This window comes from Schistocerca serialis, chromosome 10 (assembly GCF_023864345.2).
Source record: "Schistocerca serialis cubense isolate TAMUIC-IGC-003099 chromosome 10, iqSchSeri2.2, whole genome shotgun sequence".
In the NCBI taxonomy this organism is placed as follows: domain Eukaryota; kingdom Metazoa; phylum Arthropoda; class Insecta; order Orthoptera; family Acrididae; genus Schistocerca; species Schistocerca serialis.
The window spans coordinates 220362644-220383704 of NC_064647.1; the positions used below are offsets into that span (position 1 = coordinate 220362644).

The 21061-nt window shown below is 39.1% G+C and overlaps 1 protein-coding gene across 2 annotated transcripts in view; it reads right to left on the reverse strand.

The window, feature by feature from the left end:
* Positions 1-21061, reverse strand: part of LOC126424740 (alpha-actinin, sarcomeric) — a 517273-nt gene that overhangs the window by 12490 nt on the left and 483722 nt on the right. For both annotated transcript variants that reach the window (XM_050087459.1, XM_050087458.1), the window contains exons 11-14: positions 17975-18211; positions 12380-12464; positions 2770-2873; positions 388-639 (exon numbers count right to left, since the gene is read on the reverse strand). In XM_050087459.1, the coding sequence (XP_049943416.1) occupies positions 388-639; positions 2770-2873; positions 12380-12464; positions 17975-18211 (678 nt within the window). The remainder of the gene's footprint in view (positions 1-387; positions 640-2769; positions 2874-12379; positions 12465-17974; positions 18212-21061) is intronic.

The following is a 21061-nucleotide window of genomic DNA, read 5'->3' on the forward strand; positions in this document are numbered from 1 at the left end:
CAAATTATGTCCGATACCCTGTACATTTGCAGTTTTGTTAATAAGTCACTGGTGTGGTATTGAATCAAACAGTTTTCAAAAGTATGAAATACTTCATCCATCCCATTAACTCTACTAACGGTTTATAGGTTGTCATGTGGCAGAAGTGTGTGTCGGGTTCCGTACGATAATTTTGTAAATCCATGCTGGCTGGCACAGAGGTGGCCATTCTGTAAGAGATCCTGCATTATGTTTGAGCTCAAAAAATACTCTAAGGTTCTCCAACAAATTGATGTCAATGATATTGCATTGTAGTCTTCTGGACTACTTCTAATTTTGAGTACCGTAGGGTCAAGGGTTCTGGCACTCAACAAGAGTGTCAGCCACCGCCTTAGAGATTGCAGTTACCTGGGTGATGCCCTTGGAGTCCCTGGTGAGGATCTGGTTCTCCACCTCATTGATGTTGCGGTTGATGGAGGTGAGCAGCTGCTCCCAGCCGACACGCAGCGTCTCCATCGTGTACTGCGTGTAGCGATTCTCGAAGATCATACCCTCCTGCACAGCCTGGTGGATCTTCTCCAGCTCCTCAATGTGTGGCTTGTATGCGTACACGCCCTGTTCATACTCCTTCAGCCTGTGCAGCTGGTCTTCCAGTGAGCCCTGGACAAACAGAGATTTGCATCAAAACTTTGTATCCCTTCAGAATAACAAACATAATAGCAAATACAGCAAAGCTCCCAAATATCTAGGTGTGGGTTATCTGCCTTGCATATTATCTGTGCATTGTTTGGTGATTTTAGGGGGAGGGGGGGGGGGGGGGGGGGGGGAGGAAAAGATGGAGCCTAAGGTATTCTATTTTAATTATAAAAAAATATTTTCATGTAGAATTCAAATTTCTTGTTGTGAAGGCATAATTCATGAAAGCACCACGAATAGGTACATACTGATACCTAAGAACTGGTATCTGAGTAGCTAAATGATGGAGATATACTGACGAAGTTGTGTTCAGTAGTGCAAAACAGCTACAATGAAGTGACTGAGGAACTGTTAACAAGCTCGGCGAGCATTGAAAAGGAATGACTTGTTATCAGAGTATGCAAGACAAAATTTGTTTACTATACCAATGTTTTGTCTCTCCATAAAATGAGAACCATCATCAGAAAAAAAGATAATGAAAAGCAGAAAGAGGAATAAACTGGACAATTGTTGCTCAAAAGCGGGCTGAAAACAAATACCAAATACAGTATGTATTAAAGATATGTTTTAAAGATAATTTTGTAATACGTTTATGGTGAATAATGTGGAAGTATTTCAGCGAGCTTTCACATGTGACATGTAGAACATTTTCCGAATACAGTAAATAGCAGTTTCCAACAAACATGTACAAGTTGCGTTTGTGTGTGTGTGTGTGTGTGTGTGTGTGTGCATGGGCATGTGTGTGTGTGTGTGTGTGTGTGTGTGTGTGTGTGTGTGTGTGAGCGCGCGCATGCGCGGCTGTGTGTGTGTGTGTGTGTGTGTGTGTGTGTGTGTGTGTGTGTGTGTGTGTCTACTGCTGACAAAGGCCTTAATGGCCGCAAGCTATGACTGTGTGAATCTTTTTATTGTGCCTATCACAGCTCAGCATCTCCGCTATATGGTGAGTAGCAACTTTCCTTCTCATATTGTTACATTCCACCCTGGATTTTCCATTGTTGTATTTTGGATTACCGTGTTTTCTGGATATCCAAGACCACATTAACTCAGAGCTTACTGTACGTTGAAATGAAGTTATAATGGTACTCCCAAAACCACTTGCTATCCACACTTACCAATAATAAACACATACTTCAACAATAATCAAAAAAGTGTCATTAGTACTGAGAACATTCAACAGTTCAAAGCGATTTTAAATCCTCAGAAAAACAGGTAGGCACTATAGGTCAGCTAGTGCATGTTTCATGCACTAGCCGACTTCACTCTGTTCATGGATCATTGTTCTCTAACTGGTACTGGCTTGGCAATGTACAAGGACAGTGTGTTGAACGTGTTTCTGGTTTCTGCATTTATTTTACTGTTAGTGACTTTCTCATTTGCATGCATTACTGCATTGGGAAACTCACAGTGGCACTGTTCACTACCAAAAGAAGTATGCTCATACCAAACACATGCCTTAATTTGAGAAGGTAATTTCTGAGTATGCAAGTTTGGAGCATAGCATTGAAACATGGACTGTGACCAAGTTGGAAAAGAAGAGAACTGAAGTGTTTGAGATGTGGTCCCATAAGTGGATGTTGAAAATCAGATAAACTGATGACAAATGAGAAAATACTCTGCAGAATCGGCGAGAGCAGGAACATGAGGGAAACAATGACAGGGCATGTGTTAAGACAACAGGACCCACTCTCCATGGCACTAGAGGGAGTTGTACATGGGCAAAAATTGTAAAAGAGGGAAGAGACTGAAATCTGTAGAACAAGATATGGAGCGTAAGTGAGATGAACATGTAGGCACAGGAGAGGAAGTCATGACACTTCACTTTAAACCAATCAGAAAGCTGAAAGAGGGGGGGGGGGGGGGGGCAGAAGAGAGGGAGGGGGATTAAAATGTAGTTTGGAAACTATCTTCGTTCAAGGAATGTTTCACAGATTTTACAGAAACAAATACCAATTACGCAAAGGAGCTCATTTGCTGTATTACACCCTTCTGTATTCTTTACTACATGTCCTGGAATGGAATTTTATTATAAACAAATCTGAAACTAGTCACAAAGAAGAACAGGATGGTGAAACCAAAAACAAATGTATACACTACCTGTAGACCCATTCCAATAGCTGTCACAGCATCAAGTTGCCTCTCAATCCAAGGTCCAACCTGGTTTGCTTTCTCAGCAAACTGTCTGCGTACCATCTCGTTGTCTGTAAAGCACTGCTAAGGAAAACTTTCAAAACAATACAATGGTAACAAGTATTTTAACAAGCTATTTCACAACAAAGAACAATTCTAAATTTTTGCCTAGACAAAGTATTATGGACAAAAAACTTACATTTTGGTCACCAGTTTAAGAATGAATACTCAATGATACTTTCAGAGAAAAGTTTTACCCTAGTGCAATTACTCAGCCCGTAAGCAAGCACCAAGTTAATTTTGTGTGGGAATTCCAACATTAATTTTGTATCTAATTCTCCAATAGTAACTTTGTCTCTCATTCTCCATGCAAATAATATTAAGGTATCTATACAAATCCTACAACCTGATGTAGATTGAGAACTTTTAACATTGCAGCGCATCAGCAATCGTGAATAATTTAATGATTATAAAGACTCCGCCTCGATTACAAATAGAAACCAGATGTTGACCTAGGTTTCGGCACAGTTAACCACACCTTCTTCGCAACACACTAAAACTACAAACTGCCTAAAGAAGCATGGTCCAACATTAATACAGAATGCCCAAAAGGGCAAAAGACTCGCATAAAATGTAAAATAAACGGTACATGTGTACCATGACAATAGCTGTACTTAGCTCAAAAGTCAGAAGCGTGCTCAGGTTTACCTGAGAGCCCACGGCCCACCGAACATTGGCTGGAGTGAGGAAGCACACTTCTGACGTTTGAGCTAAGTACAGCTATTGACATGGTACACATGTACCATTTATTTTAAATTTTATGCGAGTCTTTTGCCCTTTTGGGCATTCTGTATTAATGTTGGACCATGCTTCTTTAGGCAGTTTGTAGTTTTAGTGTGTTCCGCAGAATGCATGATGTAGATTGTGTTCTTTTCAACTTGGTAATAGGGAAACTGCAGCACAAGTATACATAATATCTACATAGGTTGTTCTCTAAGTAAAAGTGTACACAGCAAGCAGTTATATTTTATTTAGATTTATTAAGCCAAGTCTTATTCTGAGTTTTCACTCTTATTCAATTGGTGTTAACACAGGGAGTATAGGCAGACAAGGAAAAAATACTCCCAGTATTTCCCGCTTAAAAATACACTTTTTCCGTGGTAAGTGACTGTATACTTTCCCTCAGAACTCTAAAACTTATCGAGTCTTCAGATGGTTAAGGTTTTATACACCAGTGAAGAACTTCACGGCACTTTAGGAAACAGACTCTAGCAAAGGGAAGGGGGAGGGAAGGGATACATTTTGGAAAAATATTTGACATGCAGCAATATGTATGCTGCATATTCTCATGTTACAATACAGTGCGTAGATTCGTATTATGAAAGTATATATTTGAATTCAAACAAACACAGCATATTAATTTCCAAAGCACTGAAATCAAGATTGCAATAGGAAAAGTTAATGGTTTTAATTAATATAAATAGTGTAGGTACAAGGAAGGCTAAGCTTTCATATGTAATAATAGTCTTTTTTGCATGTGTTACACTTTAAGCTGCATCACACAAAAGTGCCAGTAAAATTTTAAATAATAACATAAATATCTGGTCTTCCGGGCTCAAAATTCTTCTAAGTGGCTGGCCCTCAAAGTGTTAAGCTTTAAACGAGAGTCAAACACACTGTGATTTAAGAAATTCAAAGCACATTCTCACATGTAATGTAATTCATCTTAGCAAATCGTCAAAAATATGCCACGGTACTGCAAGGCGATTAATGCTAGACTACAAAAAAATGAGGAAATAAAATAAAATCAGAAAACAGAGACTAACAACATATTTTAGTCTTCTGTAATTATGTGAATGCATTTTAATTTTGCTTGATAGCTCCCAGCTACAGAAACCAGTTTTGTTTCTATTTGACGTGAGAGCTGTAAACAAAAACTCCGGCAGCCTGGGCGTGCCATAAAAATTGTAGTGGGTAGCATCTGGATGCTTGTTGCTACTGCTGATAGAGTTAATAGCCACACTTCAAGTAGCCAGAAGTGGGATAAGGCACTGCTCATAACACGAATCAACTGCACATGCGCGTGAGCTCGCTGGCAACAGCTCAAACGAACCTAGTGCAGACTGTTATGACATCACGCTCATCAGAAGCAGTTTGTTGTTATGAAGTATTGCACAGTCTTCATCCTAAAGCCTTTGACAATTTTTGCTGTTGGTAGACACTTGTGTGTGCACTGTATATTATTGTTGTAAACGACATTTCCTGTGCAACTAAAGTTCTTTTCCCCTCTCGTTTATGTTTTACTGTTGCAGTATTAATCTGTAGAAGCACGATACAGTAAAATTCTTTGTTAAGTATTAGTTTTTAACAGTCAGAATTACAAACAATTAAACGAAAACAAAAACAATGACAAATTCCCAGAATTCTAAAAAATTCCTGGGTTTTTCACAGATGAAAAAATTCTCAGATTTCCCAGTAGTCCTGTGACATATACACACTGTAACACATTTATACCATCATCAATACAGTAATTTTGTTGAATGCATTCTGAACACTGATGCTGCCCTGAGCAACACAACAATTCATTTAGTTAGCATGTAATCATCATAGCCTGTCAGATGACAATGAACAACTGTTAACATGGATGGGATTAATGAAGTGAAATAATCCGCGGTAGGAAACTAAAGTTTGAGCCACACAGGTCCATTGATGATGCACGTGTTTAAAGCTGATCACACTTAAGAAGAAAGCTACGATACAGACAAGCTGAAAAACAAACAAGTAATGGTTCAGTTGCAACTGCCTTTTTTTCCCTCCCCCCAATGTATTAGCCCCAAATAAAAAGACAGAATAATGACTTTCACAAGTTTGCCAAGTGATGACAAAGGCCAACAAGTGGGAAGAAAATCTTTTTATTAATCATTCTGTGGAAATTGTTTTGTACCAATATGCAAGAGTTTCTGAGCAGCAACCCAGCTTCAATGATAGTTGTGAAAGAAGTGTACGTGTGGAGCAATCAGCTAACAACACAGCATACAGTCCACAGCTCGGGGTTGCCCTGCCCACAAACAAGAAGATTTATATAAAACATATTCCTCAGTCTTTGCTCTGTATTCATTCCTGAATGATATCTTTATATTTTTGTGGCAAGCTGACCCTATTATTATTAAAATTATTAATACTGCTTGAAGACATTGAAGATATGTCCATAAGATGCCTTTTTGTGTACAATTTTGTACATACACAAGGAATTCCAACAGCACAACTAGGCATGCACATCGGTGCTTGCATAATTTTCTGAAAAAGGAGGCCATGGGTAAAGTGCTTTCCTTCCTGCCTTCGATGGAAATCTTCGCACTTTTTAATAGGCAATAGGCAGCTGGGGCCCATGTGTGTGAGATTGTGTAGTGTGTTTATGTTATGCTGTAAGGTGATTTATGTGCAATAATGTCTGTCAACTCCAAAGGAAGCACACTTAAATTTATAGATCATTACAGATAAAGAAAAGTCATACGGAATGCCACTTCTAAAGATTACACGAATAAAAATTTGAGATGTATTGCTTGAGCATTTAGCGATTAGGTAAAAAGTCTTCAATCATGTTAATGTACGGGTAAGATACCATAATGTTCAAAGCAGAAAACAGAAGAGTAAGCCAGAAATTTATGAACAGTCTACATGGAAACTGTGAACAAACATTCATGCTACGATACTAAAATGTAAACTTTCACGGCCGGAAATATCATGTCCATTATAATTATCCGGGCTGTTATGCCGTGGTCGGTTGATGAACTCTGTGTTGATTCCCAACGTTTTGTCTCCGACTGCGGGAGACATCTTCAAGGGGGTCCGTAGCTTGATGGAAGGTCCAACACACACACTGGCTCGCTACTGACTGCCGCTAAATTCCGTGTCCGCGCGCCCCCGCGCCGCGGCGTGACGTCACATGTTTTGAAAACGTCAGTGCAATTGGCCGCTGTCCGTCGCCGTCGATCGCCGTTGCCATCACCCAGTAGTGGACGAGTGGTACACATCTTCTTTAACACCGGCATCCATATGCCATTTAATTTGACGCCCTCCTCCTTTCGGTTGAAATTATTTGGGTGTTTAGCGATTTCGATTGCCTCCCTGTAGAGCCTTTCATAGTATCCGCTCGTGGCCGCTAGTACTTGCGTCTCCTCGAAACGAATATTGTGGTTCCCTGGCTGGAAAGCATGCTCCGCAACAGCTGATCGTTCCGTTTCTCCTCTTCTACAATTTCCCTTGTGCTCTTCCAAACGTTTAGAAACAGTTCTTTTGGTGGTACCCACATAAACATCACCACAGCTGCATGGGATCCTATACACTCCAGATTTTTCCAATGGTTTGCAAGCGTCCTTGGCAGGCCTAAGGTATTCCTGTATCTTCCTGGTGGGCTTGTAAATTACGGTAATATTCCACTTCATCAAGATCCTCCCTATTCTTTCCGTTACATTTTTAACAAACGGCAGGAAAACCTTAGATTTTGCAGTAGCCTGTACGTCAGTATGATTTCTGCGTGGCTGCCTCAACGCACGTTTTATTTCGGCGGACGAATATCCATTCTTCGTTAGTGCATTGTGGAGATGTTCCATCTCAGCGTCGAGCAACTCAGGTTCACGAATATTTCTAGCTCTGTCCGCTAACATCTTGATAACACCCCGCTTCTGTTGTGGGTGGTGGTTCGAATCCCGGTGCAAATAACGGTCCGTGTGCGTGGGTTTGCGGTACACTGAGTGGCCCAAACTACCATTTTCGTTTCTAAACACAAGCACATCGAGGAAATGTAGTTTGCCGTCTAGCTCCTCCTCCATTGTAAACTGAGTTTATGTGAGCTCGAATATCTCTAATTTTATCTTCATGGTCACTTCATAAGATATACTTAGGAGGAAGCAATATATTGGTTGATTCTTCCAGGAAAGTACACTCTCAGAATTTTAACAGTAAAATACAATGTGATGCAGCATCTGTCGCTAGCCCTGTGGTGCATGGTGTCCACTGTAGTGGACAGCTGTTATTGGTCACTTTTACCTTCAATGTGACCATGTTTTTAAGTCTCCAATGCAAGCAGTAGACTCTAGTGGGCACTCTCCACCTGGTGCTGCTATCTGTAGGGCAGTAACAGAATTATTAGAGTGTCTGTTTGTGTACAAACATCACATGTGATCAAGATGGCGTCTTGCGAGTGTGGCCGTGCACCAGCGTGTACTGTTTCAGCGAAACACTTCTGTGGGACTTCAAGGTGCAGAGTAAGAAATTCTTAATGAACCTAGATGGATACTGCACCACTTTTTAAAAATGAAAGATTGTCAAAACATATTTTTACAGTTACTAGAAGCAGAAAGTATCTGTCCACTGCAGTGGACATCATGCAATAATGGCATTAGTCATGAGCTGTCTTACAAGAGCACACTGAAACATTTAGTTTGCTTCTTATTTTACAGTTTTTAGTATAGTTTCTTAGTTCAGCATACACCTTATAATTTACAGCACACAAAATCCTATAATTAGTCCCACAATTTTGAATTTCAGGAAGTAATCGAAGAGTTGCCATCTGATTCAGGGTGCACACTGGTAAGCAAAACTGATGATGAATTCAGGGAACCACAGTCATCAAGAAACGTAATCATGGAAACAAGTTCCAGCTCCAATGACAATGGTTCGATTCTGAGAATAGCAAGAGTGAAATTCCGTGTGATGCTACAAGTTCCCAACCAGTAAAAGAACATAGCTGCCAAACTACAAGTGGCAGCAAATCGACAGTAATTCTGTACTGCTACCACAACTTACAGACATAAAAACATAAATGTAACTGGCAAGAGTCCCATTGATTAATTCACAGAAATAATTTCCGATGAAATGTTGGAACACATTGTGTTACAAACTAATCTGAATGCTCTTCAGAATGGCAAATTATATCTCTGACTGACAGTTCCTGAACTGAATATATTTCTAGGTGTGAACATATGACAACGATATCAAGTACCCTCGAACCCGATCGTGCAGGTCATCAGATGAAGGATTGAGGATTTAGTAGCCTACTCTTTACCAGTCAATCGATACGATAACATACAGTGTTTTCTTCCTTTTATGGATAATAGTGCACTGGATCTAAGCAACACAGATTGTCTGTACATAATCTGTCCATTTCTGGTGTGTCTGCAAAAACAACTTTCTTCATGCCGCAGAAGCTGAGGAGCATCAGTGTATTGATGAGCAGATCATACCTTTAAAGGGTCACAACAATATCTAACAGTATGTTGCTAAAAAACCAAAGTAATGGGGACTGGAAGTCTGGGAGAGAGCTAGTTCTTCTGGTTATGTCCACTGTTTTGAAATACGAGGTGTGGCTAGAAAAAAACCGGACTAGTACTGGTGAAACAATAAAACGAATGCAATAAGGCTGAAAGTCGCGTGGCCTGTCACGTGACTCTCGCTCCGCCTACTGCTCGAGTTTCATCTGCCTCCTGCACTCAGTCTGCCCGTGGCGTCTGTTTTAAGTAGTTGACGTTTTGTCTGTGCGTCGGAAAATGTTGAGTGTACAGAAAGAACAGCATGTTAACATCAAATTTTGTTTCAAACTAGGAAAATCTGCAAGTGAAACGTTTGTAATGTTACAACAAGTGTACGGCGATGATTGTTTATCGCGAACACAAGTGTTTGAGTGGTTTAAACGATTTAAAGATGGCCGCGAAGACACCAGTGATGACACTCGCACTGGCAGACCATTGTCAGCAAAAACTGATGCAAACATTGAAAAAAATCGGTAAACTTGTTCGACAAGATCGCCGTTTAACAATCAGAGCAGTGTCTGAGTTAACAGGAGTTGACTTCTTGTCTTGTCCAACAAGTTTACCGATTTTTTCAATGTTTGCATCAGTTTTTGCTGACAATGGTCTGCCAGTGCGAGTGTCATCACTGGTGTCTTCGCGGCCATCTTTAAATCGTTTAAACCACTCAAACACTTGTGTTCGCGATAAACAATCATCGCCGTACACTTGTTGTAACATTACAAACGTTTCACTTGCAGATTTTCCTAGTTTGAAACAAAATTTGATGTTAACACGCTGTTCTTTCTGTACACTCAACATTTTCCGACGCACAGACAAAACGTCTACTACTTAAAACAGACGCCACGGGCAGACTGAGTGCAGGAGGCAGATGAAACTCGAGCAGTAGACGGAGCGAGAGTCACGTGACAGGCCACGCGACTTTCAGCCTTATTGCATTCGTTTTATTGTTTGAGAAGTTGTTTACAAGTGTGCCACTACTCCAGGATCTTAAAAAAATAAAAATGGCATTTGGGGCACTGGGACACGCCAAGTAAACTGGCTGCAAGGTGTTCAGTCAGTGCTTATTTCAGACAGAGACATGAGAAACGACATACGTGGGGAATGTGCATCTGTCGTGTGTAAAGAGGGCACAACCATTACAAAATGGTTTGACCTATGCTGGTGCACAGCCCATATCACAAGTTCAGTGCTGGAACAAGAAGGAGATCAAGACCATCAGTGTACCTCAACCATCCAGTGTCACATGTTACAATTGTCATATGGGATGTGTAGACATCACGGACCAGTGTGTAGCATTATATCCACATTGTTGACGAAACAGGCAGTGGTATCTATGTGTCTTCTTTCATTTTATTGATGTGGCTATTGTGAAGACTTGGTTGCTATAAGGGCAGACAAGAAATAACATCTGTCTCCTTGGTTTCAAGTTGCTGGTGGCACGACCCCTCATAAACCTGGGAGAACACAAACGGTCACCAGGAAGGAAAGGAAGACCTGTTTCTACTCCACGATCCCAGCAAGAGAGACCAGTTTGTGAAGCAGCAGATGAGGAGAGATTTCATCAAGGGAATCGTTGGCCGAAACTTTTGGAGACAAAAATTGCAGATGTTATGATCAATTGTGCAGAAGAAAATCTAAGTACGTTTGCACTAAATGTAAGGAATCTCTATGTCCAAACTGCTTTGAGTGTTTCCATACAAAAAGAAGTAATTAACAGACAAAGACGTGGGAGTTCTTGCATTCACAGTGTCCACAACAGTGGACATCACCTTTTTTTTTTTTTAAGCAAATTTTAATAAAACTCTGGATTACATTAGATTCAGTTTTCGTTCCATAGTCCCAAAAAATGAGATGATTTTGTGGGTATGGAACATGTCAGAAAGTAAAACATAAAACATTTGAATACAATACATACTACCCTGATCATTTGTCATGAGGTTGTCATACTAGGTAAACACAATACAGTAAACTGGAACAGCTAATATTTACAGAATTAATATGCTGTCACAATGAAACATTGTTATGCATTATTAATAAATTTATCATACACAAAATATCTAATCTTGACTGTTGTGACCACGTGCCGTCAAAACTGAAATCTGACAGACATTTTTACTTAAGCTGGCTTAACAGTGTCTGTTAAGGTATTGAACTATAGAGTGTAGATGAATTTGTATTTTGTGATAATATGCATTGTTCTTTACTATATAAACCCCATTTCAAATTTTTTTTCCCACTTGTTAATAATTCATGCCTCACAGGGCTAGAGTCAGCTGAGCATCTCTGTGGCACTTTCACTTAATTACAAAGTTTGCAGGTTTTTTGTATTAGTTATTGCTGCACAAATCTAAGATAACTGTTTACTCGTAGCTTTAACAAGTAGTAGTCTTTGGAACTGAGTCACACTCGGAGCAGCAAATCTTAACTCGTAACCCTGTCAGATTCGTATTATATGGCTACAGACACGATTTTTTAGCTGAAACAATAATATTTTCAGGGGGTTTAGGTCAGGTCCTAACATTCCTGGTTCTTCTAACAGACTTTTGATATGTATGATATTCTCGAAAACTGAAGGTGGCAGTACTTTAAAATAAACTCAGTCTCTCAGAATAAAAGAACCACCACAAACATTGTAAACTTATGAAAACTTCCTATGATAGCACTCTGATGGGGGGAAGGGGAAGGAGACAGCATATTTATTGTGACATATTTAACTGTTTTTCAACCTTGAACAGAGTCTTTACATTGCAATAAGTAACTTAAATCAGCCATCTTAATGGCAATGCATGAGTAGTTTGTAACAGACATTTCTTACATTTGTGTTGCACATACAGTCTGACACAAACAAATTGTGACTGATGTTGTAAATTTTGTTTGGTTACCAAATGTTTTCAAATAGTGAGGGCCACCTTCAAAAGTAGGATCTACATCAGTTTAGAGAAGTTTGTCCATTTTTACTGATCAAAATTATTCTGCACAACTTTTTCCTCAAGGTTCTGCAGAAATTCTGCCATTTTTGTTGAAAAGTCATCTGTTCATACAACACCACTGAGGTGACAGAATTTGACAGGAATTGCCACAGTATATACAGATTACAGTCGAAAAACACCATCGCACTAATATGCCACAGCAAGTAATTCTTTGGTAATACTAACAGTCTCTTCTCTTTTTTTGTGCGACCTTGCACAGTTATAAAAAAAAATAGGTACATTAATATGATCTAAGAACATGACTAGGCTTAACATAAGGTCTCCAGAGAAGGATACTCTGTTGTTTACGGAGCTCGTTCTGCAGAGTCTGGTCTCGCTGGGGCACAAGTTGGCGCACTTCTGTCCACTTCTTGGTCAGATCCTAAAAAACAGCAGACATATAGTTGGAATACAGCTAGACTACGCAGATGTTAAAAAATTTGTAGGTTTCATTTGGATGTGTGTAATTTTGGAACTGTGCAGCTGTGTTCTGAATGCGTATCAGTTGAAATTACAGTGATAATAAACTTATCACTTCATGAAACTGTTTCAAATCCACAGTTACCAACCATTTGTCATTAGACTGCAAGCTGTACTATAGTTTCACCTGCCGAACTAAAAATAACTTAATCCATATTATTCGACAAAGCAAACGGCAGACTCAGTTGTAGTGAGAACACGTAGGAATACCGACAATATAGAAAAAGAGAAATCACTACTTACTGTTAAAAAGACACATCAAGCTGCAGACAGACACAAGTAAAAGACACTTACATAAAGCTTTTGGCCACAGCCTTCATCAGTAAAAAAGATTCTGATTGTGTGTCTCTCTCTCTCTTGCTGACGAAGGCTGTCGCCGAAGACCTTATGCCAGTGTCTTAATTGTGCCTGTCTACCACTTGATGTGACTTCTTTACGGTAAGTAGCACTCTGTCTTCTCCTACATAGTTGAGAACTAACTTAGCCATGTGACTAGCCACAACCATGTTCCATTCCAGAATAGTGTGCATTATTAACTGACACTGCAAGCACTGAAAGTGAACACAAGACAGACCCATCACAACAACTGTGACAGTTTGCTGTTAATGTCATTAAATTTATTGGTTATGAGAGTGGTAAAGCAGTGACAGTGCTGACAAAAAAGGTGATTGAACATGCAAGCAAAATGTTAAGGTTGAGTAAGTTGATGGTGTGCGAATTGTAGCAGAAGGGACATGGCAATGAGTCAAATGGCAGCACCTAAGTCAAAAAAGAAGCAATTTGCACACAATAAATATTGCATTGAGAATACAGATGAATATCTTATTAGCCTGCAATTTTTGTGAGATTACGAATAATACAAGGAAACAAATTTTGCGAACTTCATAGCTTTTGTCACGCACAGAACTGGACTTCGAGGCTACAAAAAATAATGGGAAATTTTTGTTTCTGTCTATGGGATGTGGTTTTAAAAGGTGCCAAAATAAATGATTAATCATGTGCTATTAAGATGGACAGTTTCAGAAAAGGCATACTGTGTTAGAAAAATGATGCATCAGAATGAAAGCAGACCATGGTTTTTTTTTTTTTTTTTCAGATGCAACATGAATTCATACACATCACACACTGAATAAATGTTGTCACAGTCATAGTGTGTGTGGCAAGTACCGTCAAGTAAAGGTGCAAATTGTGTTATGCACAGCATTGGCATATAAAAATGAGGCATGTGACACCATTCCGCTTTTAAGGATACTGGAATGTATGATGTTACTACCTTCCCTCCACGTTCCTAGAGTGTGAGAAGGATTGTCATGCCACCGTGACTGGGTCCTCAGTTTGCTTTGTCAGGAAATACAAATTATTATTTATGTCTAATTAGTGTGTAAATTGTTATGTTCTGTCCAAGGTAGTTCCTCTGTGTGTGTGTGTATGTGTGTGTGTGTGTGTGTGTGTGTGTGTGTGTGTGTGTGTGTGTTCAAAATGTGAGCTGTAACATCAAATCCATTCCAATCAACACGATCTTAAGCATGCAATAGCCATTGGATTTTACTGCCTTATGTACAACAACAGCAGAAACACATGCACCTGCTGGCATTTGAATGTTTTATGTACATCTCCTATGTTTATATGAGGACTGATATTACACGCCAAATAGAAGAAGCAGCTGAGGTCATTACTTGCCCCAGTTAGGCTGGATGTTTTACATACTTCTCTATGCTGCTTGTCTATCTGGTGAGTAGTGATCTGTTCTCACATACACAATTACTTTCTCTTAAATTTGGCATTGATCATTGATTTTTTGATAAAATAAAATAAAAAGGGAGTGTGCATAAGTGGCAGTCAAATGAAAAAAGACAGATGAAAAAAAATAAGTAAATGTTTTTAATTTCAAAAGTAATCACCATAACTGCTAATATTTATCTCACCATGAAAAGACTATCAACGCCTTCATGAGAAAATATTTGCAGGTGCCTATGGAAACATAATTGTACCCAGGCATGCAAATCTCCTTCCAAAGTAAATCAATGGCCACAAATATTTTCTCTCTTCAGGGTTCCGAACTATGGGAATTACACAGGGAGGGGGAGGGGGGGGGGGGAGTTGGAAGGTGGGGGGGGGGGGGGGACACACTGGAGGAACAACACTGTGAGAGGACCCACATGTCGCCAAGATTGTTTCGATTATACTGGAGAGGTTTTGCTGGAAAGCCCTTATACATTCTCTATTCAGTCCTGGTCTCTCCCCATCCCATTTCCATATTTTTGGAGCCCTCAAGAAAGACACGGCTGTCAATTTGCTTTGGATGAAGAGAGGTGCATGCCTGGGTACAATCACGGTTCCATAGTCAAATGCAAACATTTTTCCATGAAGGTACTTACCATTTTGTCTCAATGGGATAAATGTATTAACAATTATGGCCACTACTTTTGAAATAATAAACAGTTTAATTACTTTTCTTCCATCTGTCTTGTTTTCATTTTATTATCCTTTGTATGTTGCGAGAAGGTAACCAAAAGATATTGGAAACAGAATGTGTGTTGCTGGTAAGGTGTTATGTTCACAATTTCAAATTTATCCAAACATTACATAAAAATAAATGTTTTAACAGACAAAAAGTGCTGAATTCTTATATACAATATATTACAACAATTTTGTTCTACACAGAGAGCCCCACAGTTATCTAATGGAAACATTTCAAACAGAATCTGTGACAATTGGAGAAAACTCTTTTTTCTGGGGGAAAGAAACACTGCTCACAGGAATTTGTATCGCCATGCATTTCCACCATACTTATCACAATTTTACATCAAGATACACACCAACAAGTGCAACAATCTACCATCTCTGCAGTGGCAATTATTGAGCCTTTCCCTTCACTTACTATTCTAAGCACATATACTAACTGTACATAAGTCACGGGAGTGAAAAAGGGAACACTTTCCAGGATGTTTAATGTGCTGCAATATTCTGAAAGTGAGGTGGATCCACTGTCTGTACAACACTTATGATGCTTGAGAGTCTGATCTCAAACACAGCAATGAGCAAGCTGCAAGTGGAAAGCGGCTGTGGAAACTGCATTCACGTGCAGCGCTAATGTCAGCAGCATTCCGCTAGAGATACTTTCCCGTACCTGGAACTGGGTGCCCATATCTTCCTTGCAAGCAAAAAATGCAAATAAAAATCACACTACTGCATTTGATACAATCACTTCTTCATAATTATTTTTATACGATCTTCCAAACAAAAGTCTGATTATTCCTTTCATATAAGATGCACACATCACCAGAACAAATTTATTTTGTGTAGGACGCTGTCAGTGCCAAAGAAAACAAGTTACACAATCAGAATGACATCCTCACCCCACAGCAAAGTATACACTACAATGAAACACCCTGAGCTTAAATGTGTGTTGCACCTCCCGAGATAGATGCTGGCAGCCTTGTCGTGCCACATGCCATCTCTTCATGCTTCACAAGTCTGCACTGATTCCTCTTCCCTCACCTTACCCTGCTATCCCTCCCCCTTCCCCATCCCACTATGGACTGTTGCTCCCATTTGATGCATTTAAGCCTAATCAGAGTGGCCAGAGACAGCAGTTGTGTGAGAGAGGTGTTCTTTCTTCTGTGAATGTAAGTGTTCTTTTTCTTTTACAAAGGCGGCTTTGGCCTAAAGTGTGTAACAAACTTTTTGTTGTGTGTGTCTGCAACTCTATTACTTTTAACATTTTTGAGGTGATCAGACTTTCGTATTACGTTAATCCCAAAATAATGGATCAGAATACCAAAAGAGTATGTAAATAACGCACTACAAATAAATGACCTTCCAAAAAATGAAAATGTTTTGAATGGTAGTACCATATTTTAATATATAAATATTTTAAGAAGTTTTCTTTCTTTCACTTGACAAGCTCTGCCAATTTTTTTTAACGTACTCTTCCAAGAGGAAAGTCCAGTTCACTTGGCAGCAACGAGTTATCAGTTGCTGCCCAAGAAAGGGTAACAATACTCATCACCAATACCATCACTCACCACATTTACCTCCTCCACACTACTACTCTTCTCAAAACCAAAAGAGGAAGTGAAAGGCTGACACGACCGAAAAGATTCTTTAGGTAATACCCTCGACACCCAACATGAATTCAACAGCAGATATGTTTTCCTGTGTAGAAAAGCTGCTAACACTGAACCCCACATTGCATTCGATTTTACAGTTTTACAGATGTAAACAGTAAAGACAAAAGGCTTCACTTTTCAAAAAAATAAAAAATAAAATTACTACCTAATATATGTATTTATTGGAATAATCGGCAACCAGTTGCACAAAAGAAATATTATTTCTCTAACCGATTTCAGGCACCTTGTGTCCTTCTTCAGCACGTTATAACTACCATATTATTTGCACGTGCCAGAAGAAAGATTCATGCAGCATATTGCTGTGGACATACGGTTCACAATGCCTGTACAAAAATGGTAAAAAGAAGCCTTACAACAAGTGCAGACATCACGCCAAACCTCATAACCAAAGCTATATTCTGCATTCATCTATTTTTGACACTTGCAAAAAATGTGACATATATAATTCTCTGAAGAAGGGGGTTACCAGGTGTCTGAAACCAGTGAAGGAAATAAAATTAGTTTTGCAAAACGTAATGCTGATTATTTCAATAAATACAACTACAGTTGTTGAAGATGGATGAAATGCTGATCTATGTTTGTTAGACATCATCGTTACAGTTTCTCATCCACAGCATGACACATTTTAGGAATTTGTTCCCATTTGCTTAGAAGTTTACTTCAGTATTTTAAAATCTATCTCTCTTTTTTTCCATTAAAGGCACTCTGCAGAGAGAGAGAGAGAGAGAGAGAGAGAGAGAGAGAGAGTGTGTGTGTATGTGTGTGTGTGTGTGTGTGTGTGTGTATCTGGCAGCTGAAGCCAGACTGACTTCAGTTGAAAGAGACTCATCACGTGTTTGAGAAGCATTTGTGCGAGTGTGTGTCGACAAAGGCTTTGCCAGCTGAAAGCTCATTTTGTAACAGTCTTTGAAGTCTATTATTTAGTATCTCCACTATATAGTGAGTAGCAACTATCTTTTTCATAATATTGCAACATTTTTATGAATTGCATTTAGCTGTATAGGAAAGATATAAACATTTTATGCTAACTGAAGACAGATGAAAGCCGAAAACACATCTCTGCACAAACACAATTAATAAAAACTGTTCGGTTGCTGTATTTGTTCGACCAATCGTTTATGATAGATAATATTAAGTTGCTTGTCTTCAATGTGTGCATTAGCTCCTTGACCAGAGACACAAGGTAAATGTGATGTCAAACAGAGCTTTTTCCTCACAACACAGGCAATGGTGATACTGTGCCATGCCAGAAGTTCCACTGTGCAGAGTAGGTACTCACGTTGGCAGTGAGGGTGGTGTACGGGTTCTCCAAACCACCCGGCACCTGGTACTTCTGCACCGTCGCCTCAACCTCTCGCACCAGCCCGACAATCGCGGTATACTCCTTGTCCGCCTCACCCAGTGTCGCCTTGAACTGGCCGTGAGCGTCGATCAGGCCCTGTATCTCCTCCATCGTGTGCACGATGAACATGTCCACCAGGTCCTCCCGGGTGCCGTCCAGCCAGTTGTTGAATGGCTGTAAAGTAAGAAATTTGTGAGTCAGACACTGATGTTGCTAGGCTATATTTTACTTAAAACCAGGGCTCTGAGCATTTTAAAAGTGCAACAGCAACATTTGCAATACTTTTCAAAATCTCTCTCTCTCTCTCTCTCTCTCTCTCTCTCTCTCTCTCTCTCTCTCTCTCTCTAAAAAAAATAAAAAAAACAAAATACTTTTTATTAGCTTAAAAATATACGAGTTCATAAAGTAACAACGCACATCAGTCAGGATAGGTGGAACTGGAACTTCCATACCATAGTATTACACAGTGTATTATTAGCAAATCAGAATTAAAATGGATGAAAGTCCTTGGGACCACTATAGCCATTTACTGTAGTTCTTTCCAAGCTCCACGACCAGTTTCACAGCATAAAGGTGCATCCTCAGGTATATTTAAGTGGTCACTTTGTGCCAGATGAGAATTACGATGGCCCAAGGTGCAGTTATAAATGAAAGTGAGTGATCCCTCAACTGCTGTCATCAGGTTGTTAAATATAAATGATGGGCATCCTAAATAAAATCTGTAAGTTGAGAAAATGTGGATGTGTAAATTCCAATAAGTGTGTATTCGCACAGCAACACATGTGGTTAGTTGAACAGTATTGAAACTTCCACACCCACATTTTTTTTTAGCTTATGGATTTTATTCTGAATGCCCACCATTTGTGTCTAACAACCTTCCAGTTTGATGATGACCACTGATAGATCACTCACTTTCATTTAAAGCTGCACCTTGGAAACATCTTAATTCTCATCAGGCATGAAGTGGTTACTTAAATGCACCTGAGGATGCACTTTTAAGATGCGAAACCAGCCATAGGCCTTTGAAAGGACTACAACAAACAGGTAATGCGGTCATATGGACATTCATTCATTTATTCAATCATTTTGATTCTCATTTGCAAACAACACTTTTCTTTAATATTGCGGTATGAAAGTTCTAGTTCCATCAATTTTTTTAGCTGTGGTTGACCCACCTTTAGAATAGTTTGTGACATTTCAGTCACATTAATTACTCAAAAATTACTGATAAATATATTACCATTCAAATTGTGCTGTTTGCCTAGTGACAGTTGTCTGAATTGAAGTTAGCACTTGTGTACTGCTACTATGGAGTGCCTGTTAGAATTTTCATCTTGCTGCTTCACTACTCTCCTATGTTTGGTCACAAAGGTTCTTCCTCAGGAATCTCTTCTGGTTTTCTCAGTTCAGCATGTAATGCTTAGAAACATAGTCACTTGCCTTCTTCCTAATTTCAGACAATGGCTACTCAAAACTCACAGCTATGTCATCCGCCTCAGATGTTTCATTTGTTTTTCAACACAGTATGCGATTGCAGGTACAGCGTCCATTAGTAAGGACAAGAACACCAAATTCATTGGAGGAATGTATCAGCACCAACCATCCAGATAAAAACTGCAATACAAGCATCCTTATTTCCATCCTTCCTTTTTTCCTTCCTATTTTTCTAACTTCTTACTTCCATCAGGTCTAGTGTTGAGATATAGTTTGCATACTTTTGCCTGTATTTAGTATCTTCTGTCAGCAGTAAAGATTGAAAATAGTGCTTAAAGTTGTAAGGTTTGTTTATTTTTCAATGCTTATACCAGCAATGAAAAATAAAAAAATCTTATAACTGAAGTGGTATTTTCAATTTCTACTATAATGCTAAGTTATGGATGTTCCTCCATTTGCTTGCTTTCATTGGTAGTTGTGCCTGTGTTGCGAAGTATACTCTGTATCCCAGATGATCATTCTTCCAGGTCACTAGTTATGTAATGCCTGTAGTGTTCACAAAGGCCTTAATTTCATGAAGAAGAAAGTTCCCAAGTATTTTATGGTATGATACATCCAATTGAAGGCACTCAATGACATTTAGATCCCATACATCTATCAGATTATGGGAACTTTGATTGCTGTGTCTTGCCCACTACTCAAATTAGTCCTAGACATTTTCTATGGGTTCATGAGTGTATGATTTAGTACTGGGCTTGCTCATCAAAAATAAACTACATCAACGGGAAAAAGTCTCCAATTTAACAACCTGATGACCAAGGCCATAATTTTGAAGATATATAATATTCTGTGTGTTTGATTTAACAGAATACGTGCCCAAAGATACATGTCATGCCACACTCATTTTGCTGTTGCAGCGAAATATGTGCACTTTACAATAACTTTTGGTTTTGGAGCTTTTGAGGATACAAAAAGGATAAATCTGTCATCAACCAGAAGGTTGGTTTGAACACAATAGTTCTTTACTACAGTCCAATTAAAATTACTTGATAGCTGACACTTCATGGTTTGGAACTGGTTTCCTCCAATCCGAGCGCTCAACGTCATACCTAAACTGTCTGCTGTTGGTAAACTGCAACAACAATTGTGGTAGTTCACTTCGGCTTAGTTTCTCGATGAGTATGGATCCTAAATCTTGTGTCTGGCCCCTTTATTTTGTGTTTCTAAACAAACACAAACACAAACAATACAAAAAAAAAGACTAACAAAATACATACGTTTCACACATGGCACTAACCAAACATCACTGGAACCTTCCACAAAAGACGCTATAGAGCAGCACATATACATTTATTGTACTCTCAGAGATTGGCTTAGATTAAATAAGCTTTGCATGACATTGTGTGAAGCTGAATTTTTTGAAGGCTGCAATTCATCATTATGACTGGGTCAGCAGAGTAATAAATACAACACCCTAACCAAGTGTAGTGGCACAGACCAGTGTTAAGTATATAACGTAACGTGTTTGAGATTACAGATTCAAACTGTTTCACCTGCAATGAATTTTTTTTTATTTCAAAAGATTTTGAT